General features: G+C 50.4%; 1 protein-coding gene across 1 annotated transcript; it reads left to right on the forward strand.

Annotated features, from left to right (window-relative positions):
* Window positions 1-7,687: 7,687 nt before the first annotated feature.
* TJAP1 (tight junction associated protein 1) lies at window positions 7,688-18,648 on the forward strand (the record flags this gene model as incomplete). Its single annotated transcript, XM_081998474.1, has 8 exons — window positions 7,688-7,828; window positions 10,894-10,922; window positions 12,019-12,180; window positions 12,819-12,885; window positions 13,358-13,387; window positions 14,622-14,729; window positions 15,446-15,529; window positions 17,332-18,648. The coding sequence occupies exons 1-8, from the start codon at window positions 7,703-7,705 to the stop codon at window positions 18,646-18,648; spliced, it is 1,923 nt and encodes a 640-aa protein (XP_081854600.1). The 5' UTR covers window positions 7,688-7,702.
* Window positions 18,649-23,272: the final 4,624 nt, after the last annotated feature.

The raw sequence follows: 23,272 nt of genomic DNA on the forward strand, positions 1-23,272 counted from the left end.
TAATTAAATGCTTTTTGATTTTATGCACTAGGAAGGTAATGTATGGTTTTTTTCTCCTTTTCTTCCCCTCCTACACAACACAGGAGCTGACAGAGTTCTGGCAAGGGAATTCCTACGTGTTGATTTTCTACAGAAATATTTACCCGCTCCCTCCTTCACTTCTCTTCAAATGTTTGCTTGCTGTAGCCATTCCCTAGCTTGTGTTTGAGAAAGTTTAAGGCCATGGCTCCCAAATTTTCCTCATGTGATCTACCAGCTTTTTGCCAGATACATGTTGTTAGAGTATCTAGCAGGGCCGAGGCAGTTATTTTCAGGACTTTTGAGAGTTCTCTAATCTCTGTGAGTTGCTTTCTAATTGGCCTGGTATACATCTCTTTAAATATCTGAGAAACATGTTCCAGAAGTCTTCCTATGGAAAATCTTAAAAGAACACAGATAAGAAGACAGAGTCGGGAAGGACATGAAGCCCATGGTGCAAAGATGAAGAGGCTCTGGAAGTTTGCAGCCTAAACCACCTTGTGAGAGTTGAAAGGATCACTGAACAAACTAAAGAGATCAAGCTAACAGAATCACTGAACAAACTAAACAGGCTTGTGGTGTGTCAGCGTTTCTGCATGAGAAGCTGTCATTAGCCTCCGATGTAGCTGTCGGTGCTAAAGGTAACTTGGCAAATGACCTTTTGCTGAGCTGGTTCTTGTGCAATTTCAGATGTAGCCATTAAAGGTGATTCTATGCTTTTATATGCATTAGAAAGCTAGCATTCATTTCCTGGTCAAAATCTCCCCTGGGTATTTTTATTCTCCATTAACATTCCTTCTGGGGATTGGATTCGGGTCCTTTGCTTCCTGTCCTGTTCCTGTTCAGATGTTAATCAGCTGTTGCGTTCTATTCCAGTTAAGTGTTAGCGATGTTAGTGTTTCTTGAGCAATGCTGATCTGTCCTGGCTTTTATAAAAGGGTTTGGGAAGCTAAGCTCCTCTTTGCTTTGTTAAGAGAGTAAACAATAAAAATGCATACTTAAGGCTGTGGAGTGCAACTGACTTAGGGGGACTGGGATCTTTGTATTGTGGAAGGAGGGAGTGGGACTGTAAGGAAAGTGCTATTCTGATTATTTTTAAGAGACTTCCACAGGTTGCAGTGGATATGACAGACATATGATATGTCCAGTTCAACAAGAACTATGTAAGACTGTAGAGTCTAGGGATTTCATTTTCTTTGGAAATATGTTAGGTGATAAGTACGGCTTGTTACATGGCCTGTTGTTCAACAGCTAGCCTGATCCCTTTTTCTTGATAGCTCTTGGAATTGTTCCCATGCAGGGAACAGAGGTTTCTGCCTAACAGTCAAGGTTAATTGGTATGGAAAAGCAGGAATGAGCAATAATCCTCCTGAAACTCTATTTTAATCCAAGAGTCACTATAATGCTATTACTTAGATCTGAATCATGAGCATTAATGTACAAGCAGAACGAGATGTGAGTTTGTGCACTGGGAGCTGATATCCTTTTATTTTAAAATGAGCTTCAAGGTAGCCAGCAGCAGAATGGACCTGAATGTATTTTTAATCAAGGTGCTGTCTCTGAATTAAAAGATCTCTCTCATTAAATGTTAAAGGATCCTTTAATAACCTTGCAGTCCTTTTTCATTGTGCTTGGCACCAGCAGTCTAGAGGTGCTGCTTTTAACTTTACCCAGCTTGTTCTTCTGTCCTGGACAAGACCTCTTGATGCAGTTGTTACTGCATCATCCATCTCGCTGATTAGTTGTCTTGGTCGGGCTTACTGCAGCAGCTTCTCATGTAGGTCTGGGTTGAGACATGTGGAGGCTAAGGTTGCGTCTGTCCATAAGCACAGGAAGGCAACTGGACAAGTCTGTCTTGCTTTTGCTTCTCAGGATACTCATGAAGAGACATTGCCTCCTAAAGGAGGATGTGCCAATGTCCTGTATTGAGTATGCATTCAGAGTATAGGCTGGCCCAAAGAGAGTGAAAATTCTCATTTAGCTGTGCTGCCACATCAGATACGTGGCACAGGACATTAGCAGCATTTTTTTTACATGTGGGTATTGTATTTGGAGTTTTTTTTGAGTACTCTGACTTGGTGATAGCCAATGAATGTTTCTGCAGTGTTGCATTAGAAACAAATGTGTCTGTGATTGTGTTACGGAGTGTATTTTCTCTGTCATACAAGTTTATCTTTTGGAATAAGGAGCAAGCTTAAAGGAATGCTGCTTTTAGAAGGAAAAGACTGGAAAGATAACACAATGCCTGAAATAAGAAACTTTCTCTGCAACATAATCACTATATTTCTGTTGAGGAAGGGAGACTGCTGAGCCTGAACACTGGTAAGCTGGCTGTTTCCTAGGGTCAGAAAAAGCAACACAAGGGAAGGTGATAATGAGGAAAACCCTGCAAGTCCTCTGCCTCTTTGCAGAGAATGTTCAGCTGCAGCAAGCAGGCAGAAACTGTGTGCATCCTAGAACCAAACCTAATACTTTTAACTACCTCAGGCCTCAAGGGATTTGCCAAGTATCAGGAAGACAGTAAGTGACATCTACAGATGTCACTACTTTTCCTTTAGTGCTTTCCCCTTTTGTCCAAAGGGTTCCTATTTGGACCTTTTTTTTGTATGTTATGGACCCCTTTCTTGTTACTGGAGACAAAGTAGTGCTAACAGAATGGGTGGTGGTACTTCTGTGGGCCCTGCACAGAATAGTCTAAGCAATTCTGTGCTAGATCACATCTGTTCCTGGTGTGTGGTAAATGGTTTGCCTTTCCCAGATCACACAGAGAACATCTCTCCCCTGCAAGTGGGGAGGGTAGATTTTACACTGAGAGATGCTCTCTGGTAAAAACAGGTAGAGTCAAGCTTGTATACTGCCTGTGCAGCTGCACTAAGGCACTGTCACTGCACTCCCTCACTGTGAAGAGGAAAGAGGTTGTATGTGTTTTGTCTTTGTGGGATATGGAGGAATCCTCAGCTCTTTGCATTAACAAGGCAAATTGTTAGTTTTCCACTGCAGTTTTCTGACCCTTTGTGGTTCATATCTGTTTGCCTGGAAGATGTGGCTATTGCTGATGCTGATTAGGGTGAGCCCAAGCCTTGTAGCCCCAATGAGCCATTCTACTGAAGCTGTAACTGTCAGTGAGCTTAGAAATAAAACTGAAACTACAGTGGGTAGTAGCTAGAAGACAGTAGAATTGGAGCTACTCCTACTGCATACAGTAGCCTGCTAGGAAGAGGACTGTAAATGTTAAGGAACGTTACTGATGAGAGACGGAAAGGGTAGGTAAAAGGGACCAGAAGGTTAAGTTTCCTCTTGTATTACAGTGCTAACTAGAATAGCTGAAGAGCTGCTTACTGCTGTAGCTACAGGCTAAAGCTGAGCTTCTACAGAATAGTCAGAATGTGAATGAACAAGTTCCTTCAGAGAGAGACTTGGGAATAGTGTGGTAAGCAGAATTAGTGCCACCTTCTATTTCTCGATGTTACCTATACCTATTTCTGCTTTGGAGCACAAGGTCTATTTATTCTGCAGAGAGTATCGGCTGCTCTCTGAGCAGAGGTGTGGAGAATTGAGCCACCTTGGATTCTCTGTCTGTGGTAGCAAAGGATGCCCAGGTATTGTAGGCAGGGAGGGCTTAACTGTGCTGTTCAGTGCAGGGAGGTCTGCAGAACAAATTAGGTGCTGTGACAGGGTGGTTGGAGCAGAATGACTGACTGGATACCTGGTGTTGGACAGGAATGCAGGTGGGGAAGCAGTGATCCCTGGAGCCATCTAGAAGAAAACAGCTGCCTTTCAGAGGTCAGTTACTAATCTGCACAGGCATCCTGGTCAGTGGAGACATTGTTAAAAGACCTTCCTTTTCTCGGACACAGTGAAGACAAGGAGCTTATTTCAGTGGAGGATCCTGGCATTAGATAGTAGTCTGATGTTGCAGCCTCCTGCACTCCTGCCCTGGCACCTGGCTGCGGGTTGCTTTGCGCGTGCCTAGCTGTTTCCATGTGTTGTGCTGATAGGCGACTGACACCAGGTTTCCTTTCTCATGTTTCAGGAGCTGTTGACCAGATGCTGCTGGATGCTGTCAGGGGAAAGCTGATTCGGAGACAAGCGGCCAGAAATGTTTGGACACGTCGTCATTTTGCATCTGTAAGTCCTTGTTTGAGGGAAAGTTGCCTGGAGGCACTGCGAGTATTTAAGTGTCTCTGGAAATTCTCAGGTCATGAGGGTTGGTTTCAAATCCCGATATCTTTTCCTGGTAGGTGGGGATGAGATGGCATGTAGCGTAGCTGCTGGCTCTGAGGTAGGAAGCAGGACAGTCCTGTATGAGCCTGAGGAACTGTGTGCTGAGAGACAGGAAGGCCTTTGGCATGTTCATTCTGAGCACCTGTGCAATGGAAACATGTGTGGACCCACGGGTGCAGCTGTTCCTGGAAGCTTCTGCTTGTCTGCCGGCCCATGTGGCTGGTGGTTTTGCCATGGTGCTGAACCAGCTCCTGCTGGGAGTTGGTGGAAAAGCAGATTCAAACTATGCTGGCCTGGTCCTTCCTGGAGGTGCACATTCTCACTCTCCCTCTCTCTCTCTCTCTTTTTCTCCCCCGTACTTTACAGCTTTGCCCTGCAGAGCAGTTATGCTGTTGTGAAGCTGTTTTTTCCTGTGCTAGTCAAGACCCGACTATAGTATTGTAGTAAGGAAAGGGGCCAGACAACTTGTTGGGGCAGGGCCAGCACTAGGGCACCTCTTCAATTTGTTTTGGCAAAGCTTGAGTTTGCGTGGTCTTGGTTGCCTGCCTGTTCCATTCATCTTCAATCTGTCTCTCCCTGTGTGTAGAACTGCTCCACACCCTGTGCTCCTGTCCCGCCTCCCAGGGCTTGGTGCCATTGACAGGGGAAACGCAGCACAGCAGCAGAAGTGCATCAGGGAAGGGAAGGCTCCATTGCAGTCTCTGTTGTGCCAGTGGCAGAGTGATGGCCACAGAGCTATGCTCTTACAGCTGGCTCCAAGATAAACCAATTCTCTTCTTGTAGTGATGGGTACCCTGGGCTTTGAACAGAGAGGAAGGTTGTTTCTGAACTTCTGTTGTATCCCTGATTGGCTGGACACTATTTTACAGAAACCTGTTAGCAGCAAGGTAGAGTATGGCATGCTGCTTGCTGGAAGTCAGAGAGTAGCATGCCTTCCTGTCTTGTGGAGGTGTGAGTTATCGCAGCTGTAGGCACAAGGACGTAATGTTTTGGCTCAAACAAGAGTCTGATAATTGCCAGCTCATTTGTAGATGAGAAACACTGACTTAAAAGTACGAGTGAGGTAATTGTTAGCATTACCAAACTTCTGTACCAAAGACTTCACAGTTAGCATCCCTCTGCAGTAGTGGGGAAAATTAGCTGGGAGGATCCCATTTCACAGGAGGTTTGTTTAGTCCTTCCTGGAACCAAGGTTCCCTTGAAGCTATTGCTTCATGAATTTTGAGTTTGTGTGGTCCCAGTTGCCTGAGTGCCTTGGAAATGTCCTTGCCAGGTGCCTTTCCAGTTCTTGCTGGGCTATGTGGCCAAACTATCCTAAGATAATTTCATTTACTTTCAGAAGATCCAATGTGGGTTTGGGCAGGTACCTGGAGTGAGATGACCATCCAGTTGTCCTTGGTTATAAACATTCCCTATTCCTTACATACTTATGGGGTGACATTTCCAAGTGGCTGTTTTGATGGATGCTAAGCTATTTATTTCTCCTCTTCAGAGCATCTGAGTGAGTGTCCCTGCTTCATGAGGCTTCAAATTTGAGCCCAGGCTGGTAAGTGCTCAGGTCCTTGTGGGCTAGAGAAATTATTGTGATTTCAGCTTGGGATAACTCCATGTGCATCTTCTCTCCTTAGCCTGGCAGGAATTGACAGAAAAGTCCCCTTTGGTGGGGGGATGTTGACAGACCTGCTTCTGGTCGGGATTTCAGCATTCCTCTTTGAAGAAGAGAAATGTCTTCCCAGCAAGTCAGACCCATCTGTTTTGCTTGGGGATGCAGTGGAATGTGAATTTGGTATGCTGGATGTGATTTCTCTAAAGTATTAGAGAATTCTTCGCCTACTTGAGCCTTTTTAGGAGAAGGGAGCTTGAGGGAATGACTGCAGCAAGGGGGATTTTCCAGCATTCTGATGATGGAGATTTACAGGTTAGTCCTAGGAAGTTGTTCATGTCTGTAGAAAGGCACGAAACTTTTGTGAGCTTGTGTTTTTAGCAGAGTGGAAGACAGCTTGCAAATGTTTCTGTGAATTGTAAAGCCTGTTGTGGCTTGAAGCCACTCTGTGCTTGGTGCAGACACCTCATACTTGCCAGTCTAAGTGTCAAGAAGATGCAGCTAGGCAAGAGTGGATAAGAATTGGAGAGAATTCTTGGGGCTCCATTTAGACACTTAACATGTAAAACTCCACTGGCCAAAACACAAAGCAAGTGAAGTCTGCTAGGTCACTGGCCCAATTGTATCCATTGCCTGCCTTGAAGATATGTGAATGGGAGTAAAATGTCCCTACCTGTACAAGAGGGGAGGGGGTGACCTGAGTTGAGGCAGGTCCTGCACTTTGAGCCGCTGCAGGTCAGGTGCTGAGGATTGCAGAGATGCTAGGCTTGATCAGTGTTAGGCTCCAGCAAGGGAAAGGGGAATGAGAAGTTGGCACTTACCCCAAATATAGGGGGACAATGAAAGATGCATGTGTTGTCATCAGGGAAAGTCTGGTATTGGGCTCTGCAGGGACTGGTTGGCATCTCTGAGACTTCTTGTCTTGTGTACAACAGGGTGGTTGAAATCCTGGCTGCTTGAGGAGACATCTTCCTGCCCTCTACTGCAGTCCCAAAGTGGTGGAAAGGAAAGAGATTCTTCCATGTGTACAAGATAGCTGCTTTCCTTCTACCCCATTTTTTGTTCTTGTACTGCTGCTGCTCCTGCAGCAGGAAGAATCCTGCCCAGCATGGCTGGGGTAAAGGGACTAATCTAGCCTTTCTGCTAGTGGTACTGCTACATGTTGCAAAATCTTGCCTTGGGTACCAACATCACTGGCATTGCTTCCTAATTTGATGCCCCCTGTGACTTGGGGGTGGTCTGTCTTTTCTGACAGACTGAGCAGTTGTAATGGTATGGTACCTCCTTCTGACAAGCATCCTGTGGTCTTCTCCATTGGGGTTCCAGTGTAAGCCAAAAACTTACGGGTTTGGGCTCTTTAATGGCTGGAGTCTCCTCCCACATAGTCCCTGCTGACAGTGATAGCATATGATCAATAACTCCTGCTCCAACTGTCACTGCTGCCTGTAAGGCTTGCAGTTTCCATATTGGAAAAGGCCTTTCCTAAAGAGCCTGATCAATATGCTGCTGTGAGGTCTGTTCTCAGTTGCTATATATAATCTGGACACACACAAACTACGTGAGTGAGCGTGTGTGGCGGGGGGAGAGGATGTGCCAGCCCTCTGCTCTCACTGGCTGGGAGAAGGACACAGCTACCTTTTACTTTGCTCCCTCTCCTGCAGCTGCTGCTCAAGGCTTGTGGCCACATCCTGTCCCTGCTCTGTTAGCACTCTGCATGGGGACCTGCTCTGGGACTCCAGGGGAGCCAGATTCCTGCTGGGTCACTTCTAGGGTTCGATGGAGCGCCTGTGACTCTCTCTTCTGTGCACTTTCTGCTGTTGGTAGGTAACCCGCTTTCGGAGCTGCAGAGGTGGGAGGATGTCAAGCACAGCTCCATCAAAGAAGCCTTACCGCAAGGCACCCCCACAGCATCGTGAGATCCGCCATGAGGTACCCATCATTCGTGATGACCAGGACGGAGTGATCTTGGCCGAACAGAGTCAGGTAACGGCTTGCCGGGTGGCAAAGGGCTTAACACCATTGCACCAGCAAACAGGGTTTAGTTACACCAAGGCAGGCCAGCTCAAGCAGGCAGAGGGGTTTGAGGTTTGCAACTTGAACTTCTCCTCATCGTGGTCCCTGGAATCCAGCAGTGAGAAGGAAGTGACAGGGTGCAGAGCAGAGCTGAGCATCAAGAGTCAGACTGTCTCGCCAGTACTTCCACGTGGTGGGAAGATGGGGCAGCGAAGTGGGAAGCGGTGCCCAAACCGCAGTCGTGGGCACCTCAGCAAATTTGTGAGCCGTAGCATGGAGACAGTTGTGGTATCTGGAGATGAAAGACACCATCCCACTTGCTCTTTCAAAAGCAGAAGCCTGGAACGCTCGCTTATGTTTAAAGAGCCTCCTGAAGTCCTGACACCGAGGAAGTTTCGGGTTTCCTCTACACACCTGCCTCTCAAAGGGATCCTGAAGCAGACGAACATGACAGGCTCATGCCCTGAGGGTTTACGCAAGTCCCACTCAGTAGAGACACTTTCCCGTGACCGTGGCTCACGCAAGTACAGTGATCCTCAGCTTTGCCTCGGCCGTAGGCAGAAGCGCTCACTGCAGCACAGCAGCAGTAGTGCCGCTGACTCTGTCAAGCACAAGGAGAAGATCACAGAGGAAAAACTGCAGTTCTCCAAATTTCTGGATGAGATCACCCAGCGGGTGCTGAGTCCCATCCGCTTGCGCTCACTGGGAGAGTCCAGGGGAGCAGAACAAGACCAGAACTCTCCTCTTTGCCCCAGAAACTCTGTGCCAGAAGGCCAAGGGGAAGGTCACCTGCAAGGGGTCAAAACCAAGCGTGCAACTGAAAGATCCCCCTGCCCAAGCAGAAGAAAAGCAGAAAAGAAATGTGAGGGGCTGGGAATGGCTTCGTGCCAGAGAAAGTGTGCTGAGGAGGCTGAGAGAGCTTCCAGACTAAGAAAGAAACCCATCCTTGGGAGGAAGGACAGTAAGGAAAAACTCCTTTCCTTGGAGAGAAGGGTAGTAGATCTGTGTCAGTACGAGCTGCAGCAGCTGGTAGACCCAGGGCTGGCGGGGACATCCTCTGGGCAGCAGCACTCACTGTCTTCATGGAAAAGCAGTGCAGAGGGCAGAAGGGCTGAAAGCAGTCCCTGTTCACGGCTATTACAGCCACACCATCTGTGTGCTAAACTTGGGCAGAAGCGTGCAGTGGAGCCGAACTACCCAGACAAAGGATCCTTCTCCACTCCAACACGCTGGAGTCGGGAGGAGGGGCCTACCCCATCTAGATCCTTCCCTTCCTTCAGCCTGGCACTAAACAAGGTAGGTGCCACGGCGACCGGCTCACTGACAGGGGTCTCACAAAGGCCAAAGCCCCCACCTGGATCTCTTCTAGTCTGTAATGCCAGTGGGGAGACTGAGAGCAATCCCTCAAACATCACGTTGTGGGTGCTTAATCGCCAGAAGCAGCTCTCTTCTTGGTGCCACTCCTGGCTATGCTCCAGGTTGGGTATATCTTCCTGGGAGGAACCAGCTTCCCGTTGGCCTCAGGAGTTAGGGAGGCAGGAGCTGATGCTGCTCTCCAGCTCCTGTAGGAGAGACCCTCCAGGCTACAGGGCAGCAGGCGTGTGCAGGAGGCAGGCATCTCTCTTGTCAGGAGGTGCTGGGATACTCCCAGTCCTTTGTGTGTGCCCTGTGCCTGCTGTCTTGCAGTACTGGATCTTTGTATCATGGCTGTTTCAAGTCTTCGTAAGCTTTCTCTTTTTTTCCAGCCTGCTTTGGGGCCATCGCCTTGTTTTAACAGGAATCACATTATCCCCTTTGCCTGTTCACTAGCATCTGCTGTGTATGTATTTGTGGGGGGTAGGGGAGGCAGTTGCTATGTAATTCTGCATGAATTAACTGATTGCCATGTGGGGTCAGGATGTAAGAAAAGAATGGATTGATGCTTTCTTTGCCTTTAGGGACAGGAGGATGTATGCAGGTGGTAAGGACCATTCTTTTAAAGTGTGACTTGAAGGAAGCAGCCCCATGATGTCTCAGGGACAGGACTGGGGTGGTTTGCCTTCTGTAATATTGCTAGCTGCTCAGCAACCTCATCCACAACTGCCTGTGTCATGGCCTCTCAGCCCAGAGCTGGCTGTGACACTTAATGGACAATCTAAAGTATGGCAGCACTTCGGGTTTGTGCAGTGCTGTTGGTACGAAACACCAAAAATAATATATGGGCAACTTGGACTTTGTGAGAGTGGTCACAGTCTTGGGCTTTCACAGAAAATGTGTTTGCTTCTAGCGCTAATTAAATCTCTCCCAGGCATGCTGGCAGGCAGCAGCCATCTCACGGGTTAACACAGAGAGTGCAAAGGAAGTGAGAATAGCTGAGCCGTGTGCTCTTGTCACTGCGCTGTGTGTCCTTGTTCTGCAGGTCCTTGCTCCAGCCATCTCTGGGGATCTTGCCCAGAATGTTAATTTCATTCACAGGCTTTTCTGACTTTTGGTGTTTCTTCTACTATCCAAGAATAGTTACAGTGGCTGGTTTCAGGTCTGCAGAAATAAACCCTTTCACAGCACAATCTGGGTGATATAAATGGTGGACACATTTTTCAGCTCCCAAATGATTCTCCCTCATTCTTTTTTGTGGGGCTTTAAGGGAGTTGTGATTTCTGTGGTGACAATTTAATCCTCTGTGTATGCTGGCCTGTGAGATTCCTGCTACCCACTAACTGTGGATGTGGAGGAGGCTGAAACACCAGCTAAGGTGACAGTGTTACAAGTGATGCTAAGATTGCACCGTGAGAGAGTAAAGTTACCTAACTTGTGTGGTGGTTTCTAGTCTAGCTCTTCTACCCTGAACCAGAACACAATCTATCTTGGTATCAGACAGCTGAGTGGTGTGTACAGATCCTAGCAGCTCTAAGCTTGCCTAGCATGACCTGTCAGAGCAGGTGAGGAAGAGTCACAGTAACCAAGGGTCTAGCAACCAAGACTCTGCCCCTTAGGACAGTGTGAGAGACCAACTCCTCCTCTGAAAGAATCTTACAGCTGTTTTCTTCCCTGTGCAGGAACCCTTGACGGATGCAGAAAGGATGAAGTAAGTGTCCTGCTCCCCCTTTACGCCTGTCATACTGCAACTGTGTTGGCCATCCTCACATCCTGACTGTGCCACCTGCACAGCAAAGCTGACTGGCCCTGCGGGCTTCTCTGAGATTTTCAGTCTTCTTGGGGCCATGTGGGCAGAGCTTAGTTTTTGCCTTGCCAACCTCTGCCTTGCATGTCTCTTCCCCCTGGAGCAGGAGGGAACATAGACCCTCAGTGCAGGTGCAGGCAGAGGAGTTGGTGAGTGTGAAAAAAGTAGGAGATGAAGCCTTTAATACAGGTAGAGAGAGCGTGCCTTTTTTAACCCTTCTTGTTGACACTGTTTTGGTGTAAGCCAAAACTGAGACTGAGGGTGAGAGCTGAACCCTTTGGTGGTGTGGGGCACAGACAGCTGCTAGCACTGAGCTTAAAGCCATAGTGAGGAGCAAGCTTGCACTGCCAGAGAGAAGCTGCACTTCTGGGTTTCTCTGAGCAACTGCGCATAAAGGAATGAAAAACAGGAAATCCTTCTGACCACCAGGCATGTCCTGGCTGGGGAGGAACAGAGCAGTTTGTGGGAATGGGGTTGACTGGAAGCTGTGATCACATTTGTACATGCACCCCACCACCTCTGCTTCTGGGCTTAAGGCTGTATGGTTTCCTCTTTCCATCATGTATTAAAGCTGTGAGGGCTTCTGAACAGTTTCAGGGGAGGAGAAAATTATTTTACTCTTTTTGCCTTCAACTCTTCTAACCTGGACTTGGATAAATTATTCAGTGGGTTTCATTCAGCAGTGAGGGACACCAGAGCTGTGCAGCTCATCTGGCTAGTGGGCTTTATCCAAGCACTGTAACCCAAGAGGGAGCTGGGTGCCATGGCTGGCCAGCTGGCGATGTGCTGCTTTGCCTCTGCTCCAAGAGAGTTTGAGTCTCCCTCTTCTGACAGAGATGTACCTCTCGCTGGCTATGCTGGAGACTCCTGCCAGTTCAGCTTCTGACTTCCTGGGGCCCCCGTGTGGGGCCTTGGGTCCTAGAGCAGGGCAGTGGGGTGGAGGTGCTAGTGTGGAGTAACCCTTGTGCACTCAGTGGTACCTTGTTCCTGTGTGACCCAGGCTACTGCAGCATGAGAATGAGGAGCTGCGCCGACGGCTGACATATGTGACTAACAAAATGGAGGCAATGGAGAGGGAGCTGGAGTCAGGTCAGGACTACCTGGAGATGGAGTTGGGCCAGAACCGTGAGGAGCTGGAGAAATTCAAGGACAAATTCCGTAGGTATGGAAAAGAAAACGAGAGGGATAGAGCTAGAGAGATCCCCCCCTCCAAGGACTCTGCTGGTGAGAGCAGGCTGTGCTTTGTTGTATAAATCAAAGGCATGCTGCATCCTCAGAAAGGTGCATCTCCAGACTGTAGGGGAGGTAAAGACTCTGCAGCCATTACTTCCTCCAGGGTACAGTGTAGGAATGCTGCCAGTGCGAGGGGCTGACAACAACAAGGAATTCTTTATCTATTGGATGTAAGGCAGGATCCAGCTTGGATGGTGACCCCACATGTGCAAAAGGAGCCACTGATGGCTGCAAGAAAATACATCACCACTTTACTTGAAAAGTACCTCAGTTAAAAATCAATGCCAGTCACTGCTCACAAGAGCTTATACATGACATAGGTCAGAGGAGTCCTCCAAAGTCATTCACACCCTCCCCTGCAAGATCCTTTCACCCAGCCAACCTCATCTTGCCTCCAGTAACTTGGGGTCTGAAGGCCATTATGTGGCAGAGGTGAGGCACAGTTCGTATGCCTGGTTGTCTTTCCAATCTTTCTGGAGTTGTGGAGTTGGTGGTTTGCTTGGCAGCTATGAAGGGGACTTGAGTAGGTGCCTGAGATCCATTCCCATGTATACCTTGTTTCTGCAGGTTGCAAAACAGCTACACTGCTTCCCAGAGAACCAACCAAGACCTGGAGGAGAAGCTGCATGCCCTGGTAAGTACTATTAAATCACTACAGAGAGAAGGTGGAAGAGACCTGTGTGTTAGGAGCAGATGGGGGAGGGGGCCCTGGCTTTACCCAGCAGATGTGGCAGTGGGTGAGGGGTGAGATTCTGGCCATGACCATCTACTCCCCATACCAGCTGGTGTCATGAACAGGTTTCTTGATTTACTGAGCCCCTACTTGGTCATGCACATGAGCTTTGGTTCCCCACAACATAATCGCATGGTATGCCGTCATGTTGCTTCAGTCCCTCTCAAAATGCCAGGGCTGTGTCAGCCAGTCTTGGGGTGGTCATCCTGGGAGGATGGGGGCAGTCAGAGCAGAGCCAATGTGCGTGTATGTCTGTTGTGTGCATTCATAACACTCATGGCTGTTTCTTTTCTCTCCCTCCCCCCCCCCCCCCTCTCTCTCTTTCCCCTCCCCATGCTGCTGCTGGCACACGCTGGGCGCACTCACCTCTCAGGCCTCTCTCAGCCAAAGCTGGATTTTTGCAGTTGCGTCTTTTCGTTTGTGTGTTTTTTCTTTTTCCTTTTTACGTGTCTCAGCCTGTTGGTTTCACTGTCAATCCCACATACACCATCCCAGATGGAGGGGCCCCAGCCCTCGTCCAGCCAAGGGCTCACCTGGTATCCAGCAGCTGCCCGCAGATGCAGCAGGTCCTAGCTTGCAGTGCTCCATCTTAAGAGTGTTTGACTCTGAGCCAGCTGGAGCATGGCGTGCTGGGAAGTGGTGCCCATAAGCTGTGGCGCTGCACAAGATGTGGATGGCTGTGAACCTAATTTGCTCCCTTCCCCTTCTGGGCTGTGAGCAGGCAAGTCAAACAGCTGAGATGCTGATTGCCTCCATGTAGTCCAGGATGAGATTTTTTTTTTTTTTTTTTGGTTCTAGCACTTGAATTTCTTGGGTTAATATTCATTGTGGTGGTGCCTGAAGAGACTGCGTATGTGGGAAGCATTGTCATCCCCTACCCGCTTGTGTGTCGCTGTGCTCTACCCCTGACGCACAGCTGGGCCCTGGTGGTCACAGCCTCAGAGCACCCTTGGGCAATGTTGGAAGAGCTTCTTGAGAAAAGGATAGCTTGGTTGTTCTGAGCTGTTGCCACTCTCTGCTGTTACATCTGTGTCTCTATCATCCCCGTACTTGAACTGTTGGGGAGCCTAAAGAAGCAAGATTGCCTGCTTTAGGGAGGGTGTTAACTGAGCTCCAGATGAAGCTACACAGGTCCTTTTTCTTACTAGAGCAAGGCTTAAACTCTTTCAAGATGGTGCCCTCTCTGCCAAACAAACTTTTTGCCTATTCAGCATTGACTGCTGGATCTTTATGGGCACTATTCTCATTTGTTGCCCCAGAGAAGAGGGCTGGGTATCACAAGCTCAGAGGTCTTTGCTGCCAGTGGCAGGATGGGATTGACTGCTCAAAACCACTAGCTTTCCACGAGACACTGTTTGAACCAGGGCAGAGAGGAAACATGGTTGTGCTGCAAGAAGAGATAATGCATTAAGGAGGTTCAGACCCAACCTGTTGTCTCTGTAACGAGCAGAGCGGGTGGCTCCGTTTGGCCTTTGGAGTCCCTCCCTTGGTAAAGAGCCAGGCTATCCCCTTTGTCTGTCTGGAAGTTTTTGTATCTCAGCTGAACATGTCATTGGGCTATGCTTGGGCTGAGGTGGGTGGTGAAGCCAGGTTCTTTTGTACTGGGGAGATTTACACCTGGTGTTCTTGCATCCCAGATTAAAAAGGCAGAGATGGACCGGAAGACGCTGGACTGGGAGATTGTAGAGCTCACTAATAAATTGCTTGATGCCAAAACCACCATCAATAAGCTGGAGGAACTCAATGTAAGTGTCAGTCTGCAAATGGCTGTGGAAGTGTGTGAAGTGTGGGCTTTTCCTCGTGTTCAAAGTCTGTGAAGGAGCATGTGAATGACTTCAGTGTGTATGAAAGTGTGAGAGCTGCACACAGGAGGGACAGACAAACAGAAAAGGGTCTGAGGGGTTGAGCAAGGAAGAACTGATCTTCAAGTTAGATGTATTTGCTCTTTTGAGCTTAGGGTTTAACCTGAGTCCAGGCTATACCAACGGAGGGGTCATTTACTCTAGAGCTGGGAGAGGGCTGATGCCTTTTCTACACCATTAATATACGAGTTCCTGGATCTGGTGCTTGTTTCTATTAACTGCTCTCAACTCCCTCCAGTCTGTCTGTCTGCAAGATGCCTGACATCAGGCAGTGTCTTCAGGCATGGCTGAGAGGTCTGGGATGGGATAGCAAATCTGGTGGGACTTTTGGAGAGTATTAAAATCCCCAGAGGGAGAGGGAGTTGATACACTGACAGAGTATATGCCTGGAGCAAGGGCTGGAGTTGAAAGGGACACCTTGGCTGAGTTGTAAGAAAATAACACATTGGTGTGGAGAGGAGGGAATGGCAGGTGCCCTCATGCATTCATCAGATGCCTCCTCCTGCTTCTGTTCAAGCAGCATCTAGTCAGGTAGTGGCTTTTCGGGTAAGAGATCGGGCCAGTCTGACGCTGTTGCACACCTGTGTCCTTTCTTGCAGGAACGCTATCGACAGGACTGTAACCTTGCAGTACAGCTGCTCAAGTGTAATAAGTCCCACTTCAGGAACCACAAGTTTGCTGATGTGAGTAGCAGTTCTGCTGAGGTGGGGAAGAAGGGCTCATGGTCTCCGCCTGCATCTTGCTTTCTCCAGCTTTCTCTGCAGGGCTGTTGGCCTCTCATCCCTCAGCCTCAGACAGAGGTGTGGGGGGACTCCTGTTCCTACTCCCACTGAGAAGGCAGCACAGAGCCTCTGCCAGCTCCTCTTTCACACCAGCTCCATTTCACAGCTCAGCCAGGAGCTGTTATAAAAAGAACAATAACCTTGAATTTGATAGCCTGTTGGGTGCCTGATGGGAGCTGGCAGGAGGACAGACACTCTCTTACCCTGCTCTGTCCTCTTGCCTTCCTCACCTGGCCACATCGAAGGGCCACACTGCCTGATAAGGAGTCAAGCAGCAGTAGTCTGGGCCTGCTTCACTTCTTACTCTGAGGAGAAATGTGGGAGGCAGCATTCAGGGTGTCTTAGGCCTCCTGAATGGCAGAAGTTGGTACCAATTCATACTCCCCCTTGTGGGGTCTGTTCAGCTCATCCTGCTGTCAGGATGAGCAAAGATGGAGTGTAGGCCTTTCACGTTGGTAGCATCACTTCTTTGGTTGGAAGTTTCATTCAGGCCCTTACCCCAGCTCTCTCTTTGCCATACCCCTAGTCTCCATCCCTTATGTTCCTCTCAGCAAAACCATGTACTTGTCTTTTTTAACTTAGCCGGTGACTAATATGTCACCCTCCCCCTCCCCCATTGTGTCTCAAATTAGCACTCTTGAGGTCAGTGTATCAGTTACTGCTGGGCTGACCTTGACCTCTCTCCCAGCTGTCTCCCCCTCCTGGAGCTTTGAATTTTGCCCCCCCCCCCGAGTGCAGCGTCACACGTGGCTGCCACTGGATGGGGTGTTGGTGCTGAGCAGCTGTGCAGACAGTCTGACTCACAGCCAGCTGTTGTCATGCTGTGTGCCCTGTGTCCCCAGCTTTGGACACAGTTTCCTTCTGGGATGGGATAGCAAATCTGGTGGGACTTTTGGAGAGTATTAAAATCCCCAGAGGGAGAGGGAGTTGATACACTGACAGAGTATATGCCTGGAGCTGTGATGGGACAGACCTTGCTGTGCACAGTGGCTTGTGGAGCTCTGCTCTCTGCTTCATGCTCTACATGGGTGTGGTGGCCAAGGTGAGGGCAGCTCAGCAGGATGATGGGGAGAGCAGCAGTGCCCATTTGCATGACAAGGAGCAGTGCTTACCCTCTGTTGAGACCCTAGCCCTGCAGCTTTGGTAATAAACCCCATGTTTACCTCTCTGAAATGGAGTGAGGATGTGGGACGAGGTAGTGGAGTTGGTGGGGAACAAGGGAAGGCATCGATTCTGGTCTGCAGGCAGGCTGCCAAAGCAGCGTGGCTGCAATTACCGCATTCGGGGAGCACTGTGGATCCCAGCACTGGGGGCTGTTGAGTCACTTCAGTGCAACCACTGGCTGATTTTCCACAGATCAATAGACCCCTTCCTAGCATGTGCTGGCTAGACCTTGTCTCTGTGCTCACAGGCATGGGGGACTGAGCCCATGTGCCATCTTTTCTTGTTCTTTTTGCAAAATGGGGCCTGTGAACCACGGCCTAGAAACATGACTGGTGTGACGACTAGAGAGCTTTATTAGTCCCTCACATGGGGCAGGTTTGCTTTGAAAGGGATACTTTCCTCAACATAACGTATGCGAATGTTATGGTCAAGATAAGGAGTACAAAGTACATGTGAAGGTTGGTTGGAAAGGGCAGATTATTTGGAATTTAAAGGCTTGCATGGCTGTCCCCTTCTAATGTCCTTTTTGTTCTCCCTAGCTTCCCTATGAGCTGCAGGACATGGTCAATAAGCATTTGCACAGCACTCAGGAGTCCTCAGGCCCTGGTCAAGAGGCAACTCACACCTTGGCCCCATCTGATGTTGTGCCCACCTCAGTCATTGCCAGAGTCTTGGAGAAACCAGAATCTCTGGTTCTGAATTCAGCCAAGTCTAGCAGTGGCAGCTGTCCCATGGCTGAGGATGTCTTTGTGCATGTGGACATGAGTGGAGCTCCTCCTGACACCTGCAACAGTGCAGGGCAGGTGGGGAAGGAGGGAGGAGATGCGAGGAAACAGCAGAACGGTGGCTGCAAGCCACAGAGCAGTGTGGAAAGCGTGCCAGAGGAGGTGCCTGCCTTTGAGAAGCTAAGTCCGTACCCTACACCCTCACCTCCCCATCCTATGTACCCTGGGCGCAAAGTGATTGAGTTCTCTGAGGACAAGGTAAGGATCCCAAAGAACAGCCCTCTGCCCAACTGTACATACGCTACACGCCAGGCCATCTCCCTCAGCCTGGTACAGAGTGAAGATGAGAGCTGTGACAGGCACCAGACGCTTCCCAACAGCCCTGCTTCAGAAGGGCACCATTCGGCCTCCAGCTGTTCCTGTCAGCAGTCCCCCAAAGCAGCCAGGGCTCATGGCTCCTCCCAGAGCAGCCCATTCAGCAGCCCTCCCCAAATCCCGAGCGCCTTTGCTAGCTCTGCCAGCTCTGAGGAGGACCTGCTGGCCAACTGGCAGCGTATGTTTGTAGACAAGGCACCCCCCACCTCAGAGCGGGTGCTGATGAACCGCACAGCCTTCAGCCGTGACACAGCACCTGAGCTCCAGAAGAGGTTTAGCCGCTCCATGCAGGAGCTGGGTAGAGCAACCTCGGCTTACTCGGATGGTGAGGAGTCTGCGCAGAGCTGCAGCTGGACCATGAGCCGGGACTCGAGTGTGGACACAGACAGCACTGAGTCCAGAGCCCGCAGGAGCCATTTCTCCTCAGACTATGGTACAGATTTCTCCCAGGATGAAGCCCAGAAGCTGTTACAGGGAAGTGGTGGAGGCACTGGTGAGCCTGGAAGCCCCTCACCAGAGAAGCACAAGGACTATGTGGACCTTGGTTTGCCTGAGAGCCCAGCTGAGGAGAGAGAAATGTTGCTCCATGGAAGCAAGGAGAGCAACCAAGGAGATGCCCAAGAGGAAAGTGGAGAAAGCAGGGTCAAGCCTCCCTTCAGTCGGCCACACCGCAGCCCCAAGAGGATGGGGGTCCACCACTTACATCGCAAGGACAGTTTGACACAAGCTCAGGAGCAGGGCAACCTTCTCAGCTGAGGCAAGGCAAGAAGCAGCCACATGCTGCAGAGCTGTGGGCTGCCTTCATCTGTCCACCTTCTGAGGGAGAAACCTCCCTTGGTGCCCTCCTCCTGGAGGGGCTCTGCTCTGAAATTTTATATTTATTCTCTTCTTTTGCTACCTGGAAGAGCTGAGGTCCCCCTTCCCTGGAACCTCAGACCCACAGTACTAGCACACAAAGTGTGCAGAAGCACACCCACTGCCCCAGCACACTCGCAGCTCTCTTCACAGCCTCACACTGGTGCCTGTACCAGAGCTTATTCTTGGTACCCCTCATCCTGGTGCCTGTGCCTCTTTATGCTTATATCTTCCTTCCCCCTTCCCATTCAAGTACCTGAGGCCCTGGGTGCTCTCATGCTGGTTGCCCGCAGCTGCTCTGCTCTCTTAACTTGTGCCAACAGGGCAGAGTGCCTGTGTGGTGGTGTCTGATTCCCTGGGAGCCTGCAGGGGCTGTGAGTGGGGCACAAGGACTCTCCTAGCGGATGGCTGTGGGCCCCTGGGGATGTGCTGGGATTGCTGGTGTCTCATTTTCCTGCTGTGTTTTGTTTTCCTCTGCTGCCCTATGGGTAGTTCTCCAGAATCTGCCTCTGCAGGTCCCCATCACTTGGCTCCTGCATCAGGCTCAGCACCCGGCCCCTGCTGAGGCGACGCACGGTTGCCTGTGCTGTGGTGTGGGGCATGGGTGCTGTCTGCCGAGGTGGTTCAGGGAGACACTGCCTGCTAGGCACTGGGGTTTGTGTTTGTGTGTCTCCTCCCTCACATCTTTTCCCCTGCTCTGTGCTGTCATTTTGTTTGAACGGTGCTGATGCTTTGCTCTTGGGTGGGCTTGTTTTTTCTTTCCAAGCCTTTGGTTTTGGGGTGTATTGTTTTTTCTTTCTCCCCGCCCTGCATAAGCAGACACAGCCGTTGGCAGCCAGTTCGATGCCTGCGTTTAGGGTGTGTTGAGGAGGCTCAGCTCTCAGAGCTGCACTTCCCTCTGATCCTGGCCTCCAGCCTGCAGAAACCCCTCCAGACTTGAGAACAAGGTCTTGCCCGGGGTGAGCAAAGCATGAGGATGCTACTGAGCTTTCCTGGGCAGGCCTCAGTGCAAGGGCTGGTGGGGATGCGAGGGCAGCACGCTGAGGAGCTGCTCCCTGCAGACGCACTACCTCAGGGCTTAGCAGCAGCCCTTAGCCCTCCTTGCTTGCCCCCTTCTCTGAGGGGCTCCAGACTTGTCTCTGGCACCTCTCTGGGGCCTCCCCTTCTGCGTAGGGCCTTTCTGTGTGTTTTTCGTAGTGTAGTGTGATATTGTGTGACTTTTCTCCAGTCCTGTGTGCTTGATGTCTTGTTGGGGGGGAGGGAAGGGGAGAGGTCTGTAGATGTAGGTATTTTTTTGAGGTCTTACAAAGCCCAGGTGTTCTGTTTTAATTTTGTCCTGTGCCCTTGTCTGTCTGGTGTTTCTTGGCTCCCCTGGGGCCGCGAGGCAGAGACTAGCCTGGTACCCTGGGCTGTGTCCCCCTCACACCCCACCAGCTCTCCTCAGCCTGCTGTCTTGTTTTTTGAGTTGGGTTTGTGTTGTCACCCCACGCTACTCAATGAGGGCTCTTCGCTGGGCTGTAGGAGAGCAGCCCTCTGTCCAGGAGGGAGCTCCCATTCATACACTTACAGCAAGATGTGCAGCCAAGAGCTGCCTGGGGGCCCTGTTCCACTCCCCAAACTCCTGTCTCTGCAAAGGACCTGCAGCTTGCAGCTGGGGCCAGGTAGGGCTTCAGCTGGAGCCTGGAGGCTCCAGGGCCTGTGAAAGGGAGCTGCAGGCCTCTAGTGGCTGTATAAGTTGGTTTGTGTGCCCTGGCTAGAGCTGCTGCCTACGCGCTCGCCTTGTTTCCCACCTCTAACAATTGTGGAGCTGGATGCCACTCCCTGGTGCAGAGGTGGGACTCAGTATTTCATTACAGTATTTCGCTTGATACCTGTGCAAACAGGCTGGTGCTGAGAGCAGGAGCCTCCTCTGAGCCTGCAGGACGTTCATCTGCCCTGTCCTGAACGTGGTGGTGGGGTCCTTGTATTTGGTCTCATCAGCTACTCCACTGCTGCATTTCTTCTGTTCTTCTGCAGCGTTGCTGAGGGCTTGCACCCGCAGCAGCTGCCAGCTCCTGCCTCACAGACATCACCTGGGGTTGGATGCTCACTGAGTGAGCTCCTCTGGCTCTGAGGCTGCTGGTGGCCTGATAGCACAGCCACTTGAGCAGTGAGGGAAGCATTGCCTCTCAGGGCTCAGCCCCATCCCTGCTGCATTCTGGCATTGCTAGTCAGTTCCTGCTCTGCTGAAGCAGAGCCAGCCTCCTGCTTTTGGTCAAGGTAGACCTAAAAGCAAAACAGTGGAGAAATGAAGGGGTGGCAACGGGGTGCCCAACACCTCACCAGACACTTCTGCTTCACAGCATTAGGCTGATGGCAGAGGTTAAGGGGGAGTGGTGGCCTCAAAAGGAGCAGAGCCCTCTCCCAGCGGGCACAGTGCTTGCCCTCTTCACACCTGCTCACCTCCAGCAGTATTGGCTCTGGGGCCTTGAGCTGACCCCACTTTTGGTGTACCAACTCCAGACTGTTAATCTGTAACTAATGTGGTTTTTTTCTGAAATTTTCAAACATGTATATTTTAAGACCAGAAATAAACTATTTTAAAAGTAGGTGGCAATGGCTATAGTGTTTCTCTGTGGGTTAAGACCTGGACTGAATCTATCCTGAGTGCGTGAGGGAGCAGAGCCTCTCCTGGTATAATGTCCCAAGTTTGCTGAACTGCTCGTCCCACCCGTTGGCTCTCCCAGGGAGAGCAATCCTGTGACCTGTAAGCTTTGCAGGTGGCTGTGAATTAACTGGTCGTCCTCAATGCCCGCTTCGGCAACAGCCTGGTTCAAGATGTGTCTGCAAATCAGGTCATCTGTGTTGGAGAAGAGGTGTAGTCCCAGGCAAGGAGGGATGTGTGGGATGAGCGGTGTTTTCCTTCTGTAATAGTATCCAAGCTCTGGAAGCTGCTCTCTGGGTCTGAACGTAGATTGTCAGCTGAAAGATCAGACTGAGCCTGCAGACCAGAATCTGTTGTTCACAGCAGCACTTGTGTCACTTTTGACTCGGAAGCTGACAGCAGCCTGAAAAATGGGCAAATTGTTTTTTAATGTTTCTCAAAGTTGCCTGATTAAATAATGTGGTCAATTTTCACATTACTTAAAGGTGGTAAAGGCTAGGCTTGTTCAAAACCTCTGCAGTGAAGCTTGTTGTGCTGTAAGCAGCCTCAGTGTTCCTTGTAAAATTCTGCCTACCCTGTTTCAAGTATTTTGCTGCCTGTTCTTCCCTCAGATCTGTGTCTTGGCAAATATGTCCACGTGCTGGACTACAGTAGGAGGAGGTGTAGCTAATTCTTTTAATATTTGTTGGTTTTCTTGAAGCCCCAGCTCTTAGTCATGTGAGAGTACTAGTTCTCCATTTCAGAAACTGAGATACATAGCCCCAGTTCATAACAGTTTTATAATTCTGGTGTCAGTATTTTGTGTGTTTATTTTGTGTGGGGAGGGAGGATTGGGATTGATTGGAGGGTTCCCTATTTGGGGTACATCCAAACATGACAGAGAGGGAGGTCCTGTAGGATGCTGGTATGGACATTTGGAAGTGTTTCCTTTTCATGTTGAATGGTGCTTGCAGAGGTCAGAGGGCTGTGATGCAATTTCCTCCATCTCCCAAGTTGTGCTGCCTGTGGCCTTCTGACCTAGGTGTATCCAAAGCATAACACAGGAAGAGTTTCTTGTTTCTTTGTCCCTGTAATTAATGATTTTATTCTGTGTTCCCTTGAGTAGCAGCTGCTGCCACAATTTAATCTTCCAGCCTAATCAGAGCCTTGAAACACGATCTTCCTTGCCTAAGCTCTGGCACGGGGCGCTTGGCCAAGCGGCAAAACCCGCAGTGCCGGTGCGGGCTGAAGCCTTCACCAGCTGGTGCCAAGCTCCCTGCAGGTGGGTTCCCGGGGCAGCGGGAAGGTCTGGGGTCCGGACAGCAAAGTGGGCTACGACCCACCTCCAGGGCCAGGCCAGCACCGGGGAGAACCTGCCGCTGCAAGGACCGCCCGCCGCCGCGCGGGGTGAGGGGCTGCTGCCCCCTGCCGGCGCCCCGAGCCCCCGGCGCAGCTCCTGCCCCCGGCCAGCTGCCGGTGCCTATCGGGGGCGCAGAGTGACGGAGGCTCACGCCACCGTCAGTGGTGCCACGTCTGTGACCTTTATAAAACTCTCATCGTGACAGCAGTACAAGCAATAGAAAGACCATCTCTTATACACATCTGAATAAATACAGCCTGCGCCCTGCGGGTACAGCCGGGCGTGGGGGGGAAGGCAGGGCAGCGTGAGCTACACATGCAGCGACTGGACAATCACAAGCGGCCGACAGGGCATGTGACAACACGGAGATGTGTGTAGAAATTTGCTCAGACGAGGCTCCGGCGCTCAGGGAGCTGAGGGAGGCATCGACGGGATGTGAAATGTGTGAGAGACGGCTGAGGCAGCCCACTGGAGGCAGGGGGCTGGTGGATGCATGCCCCCGGTGGATGCACAGTCCCCCAGTCGGCACGGTGCTCTTCTCT

The sequence above is a fragment of the Phaethon aethereus genome (assembly GCF_964289735.1).
Source record: "Phaethon aethereus genome assembly, chromosome: 3".
In the NCBI taxonomy this organism is placed as follows: Eukaryota; Metazoa; Chordata; class Aves; order Phaethontiformes; family Phaethontidae; genus Phaethon; species Phaethon aethereus.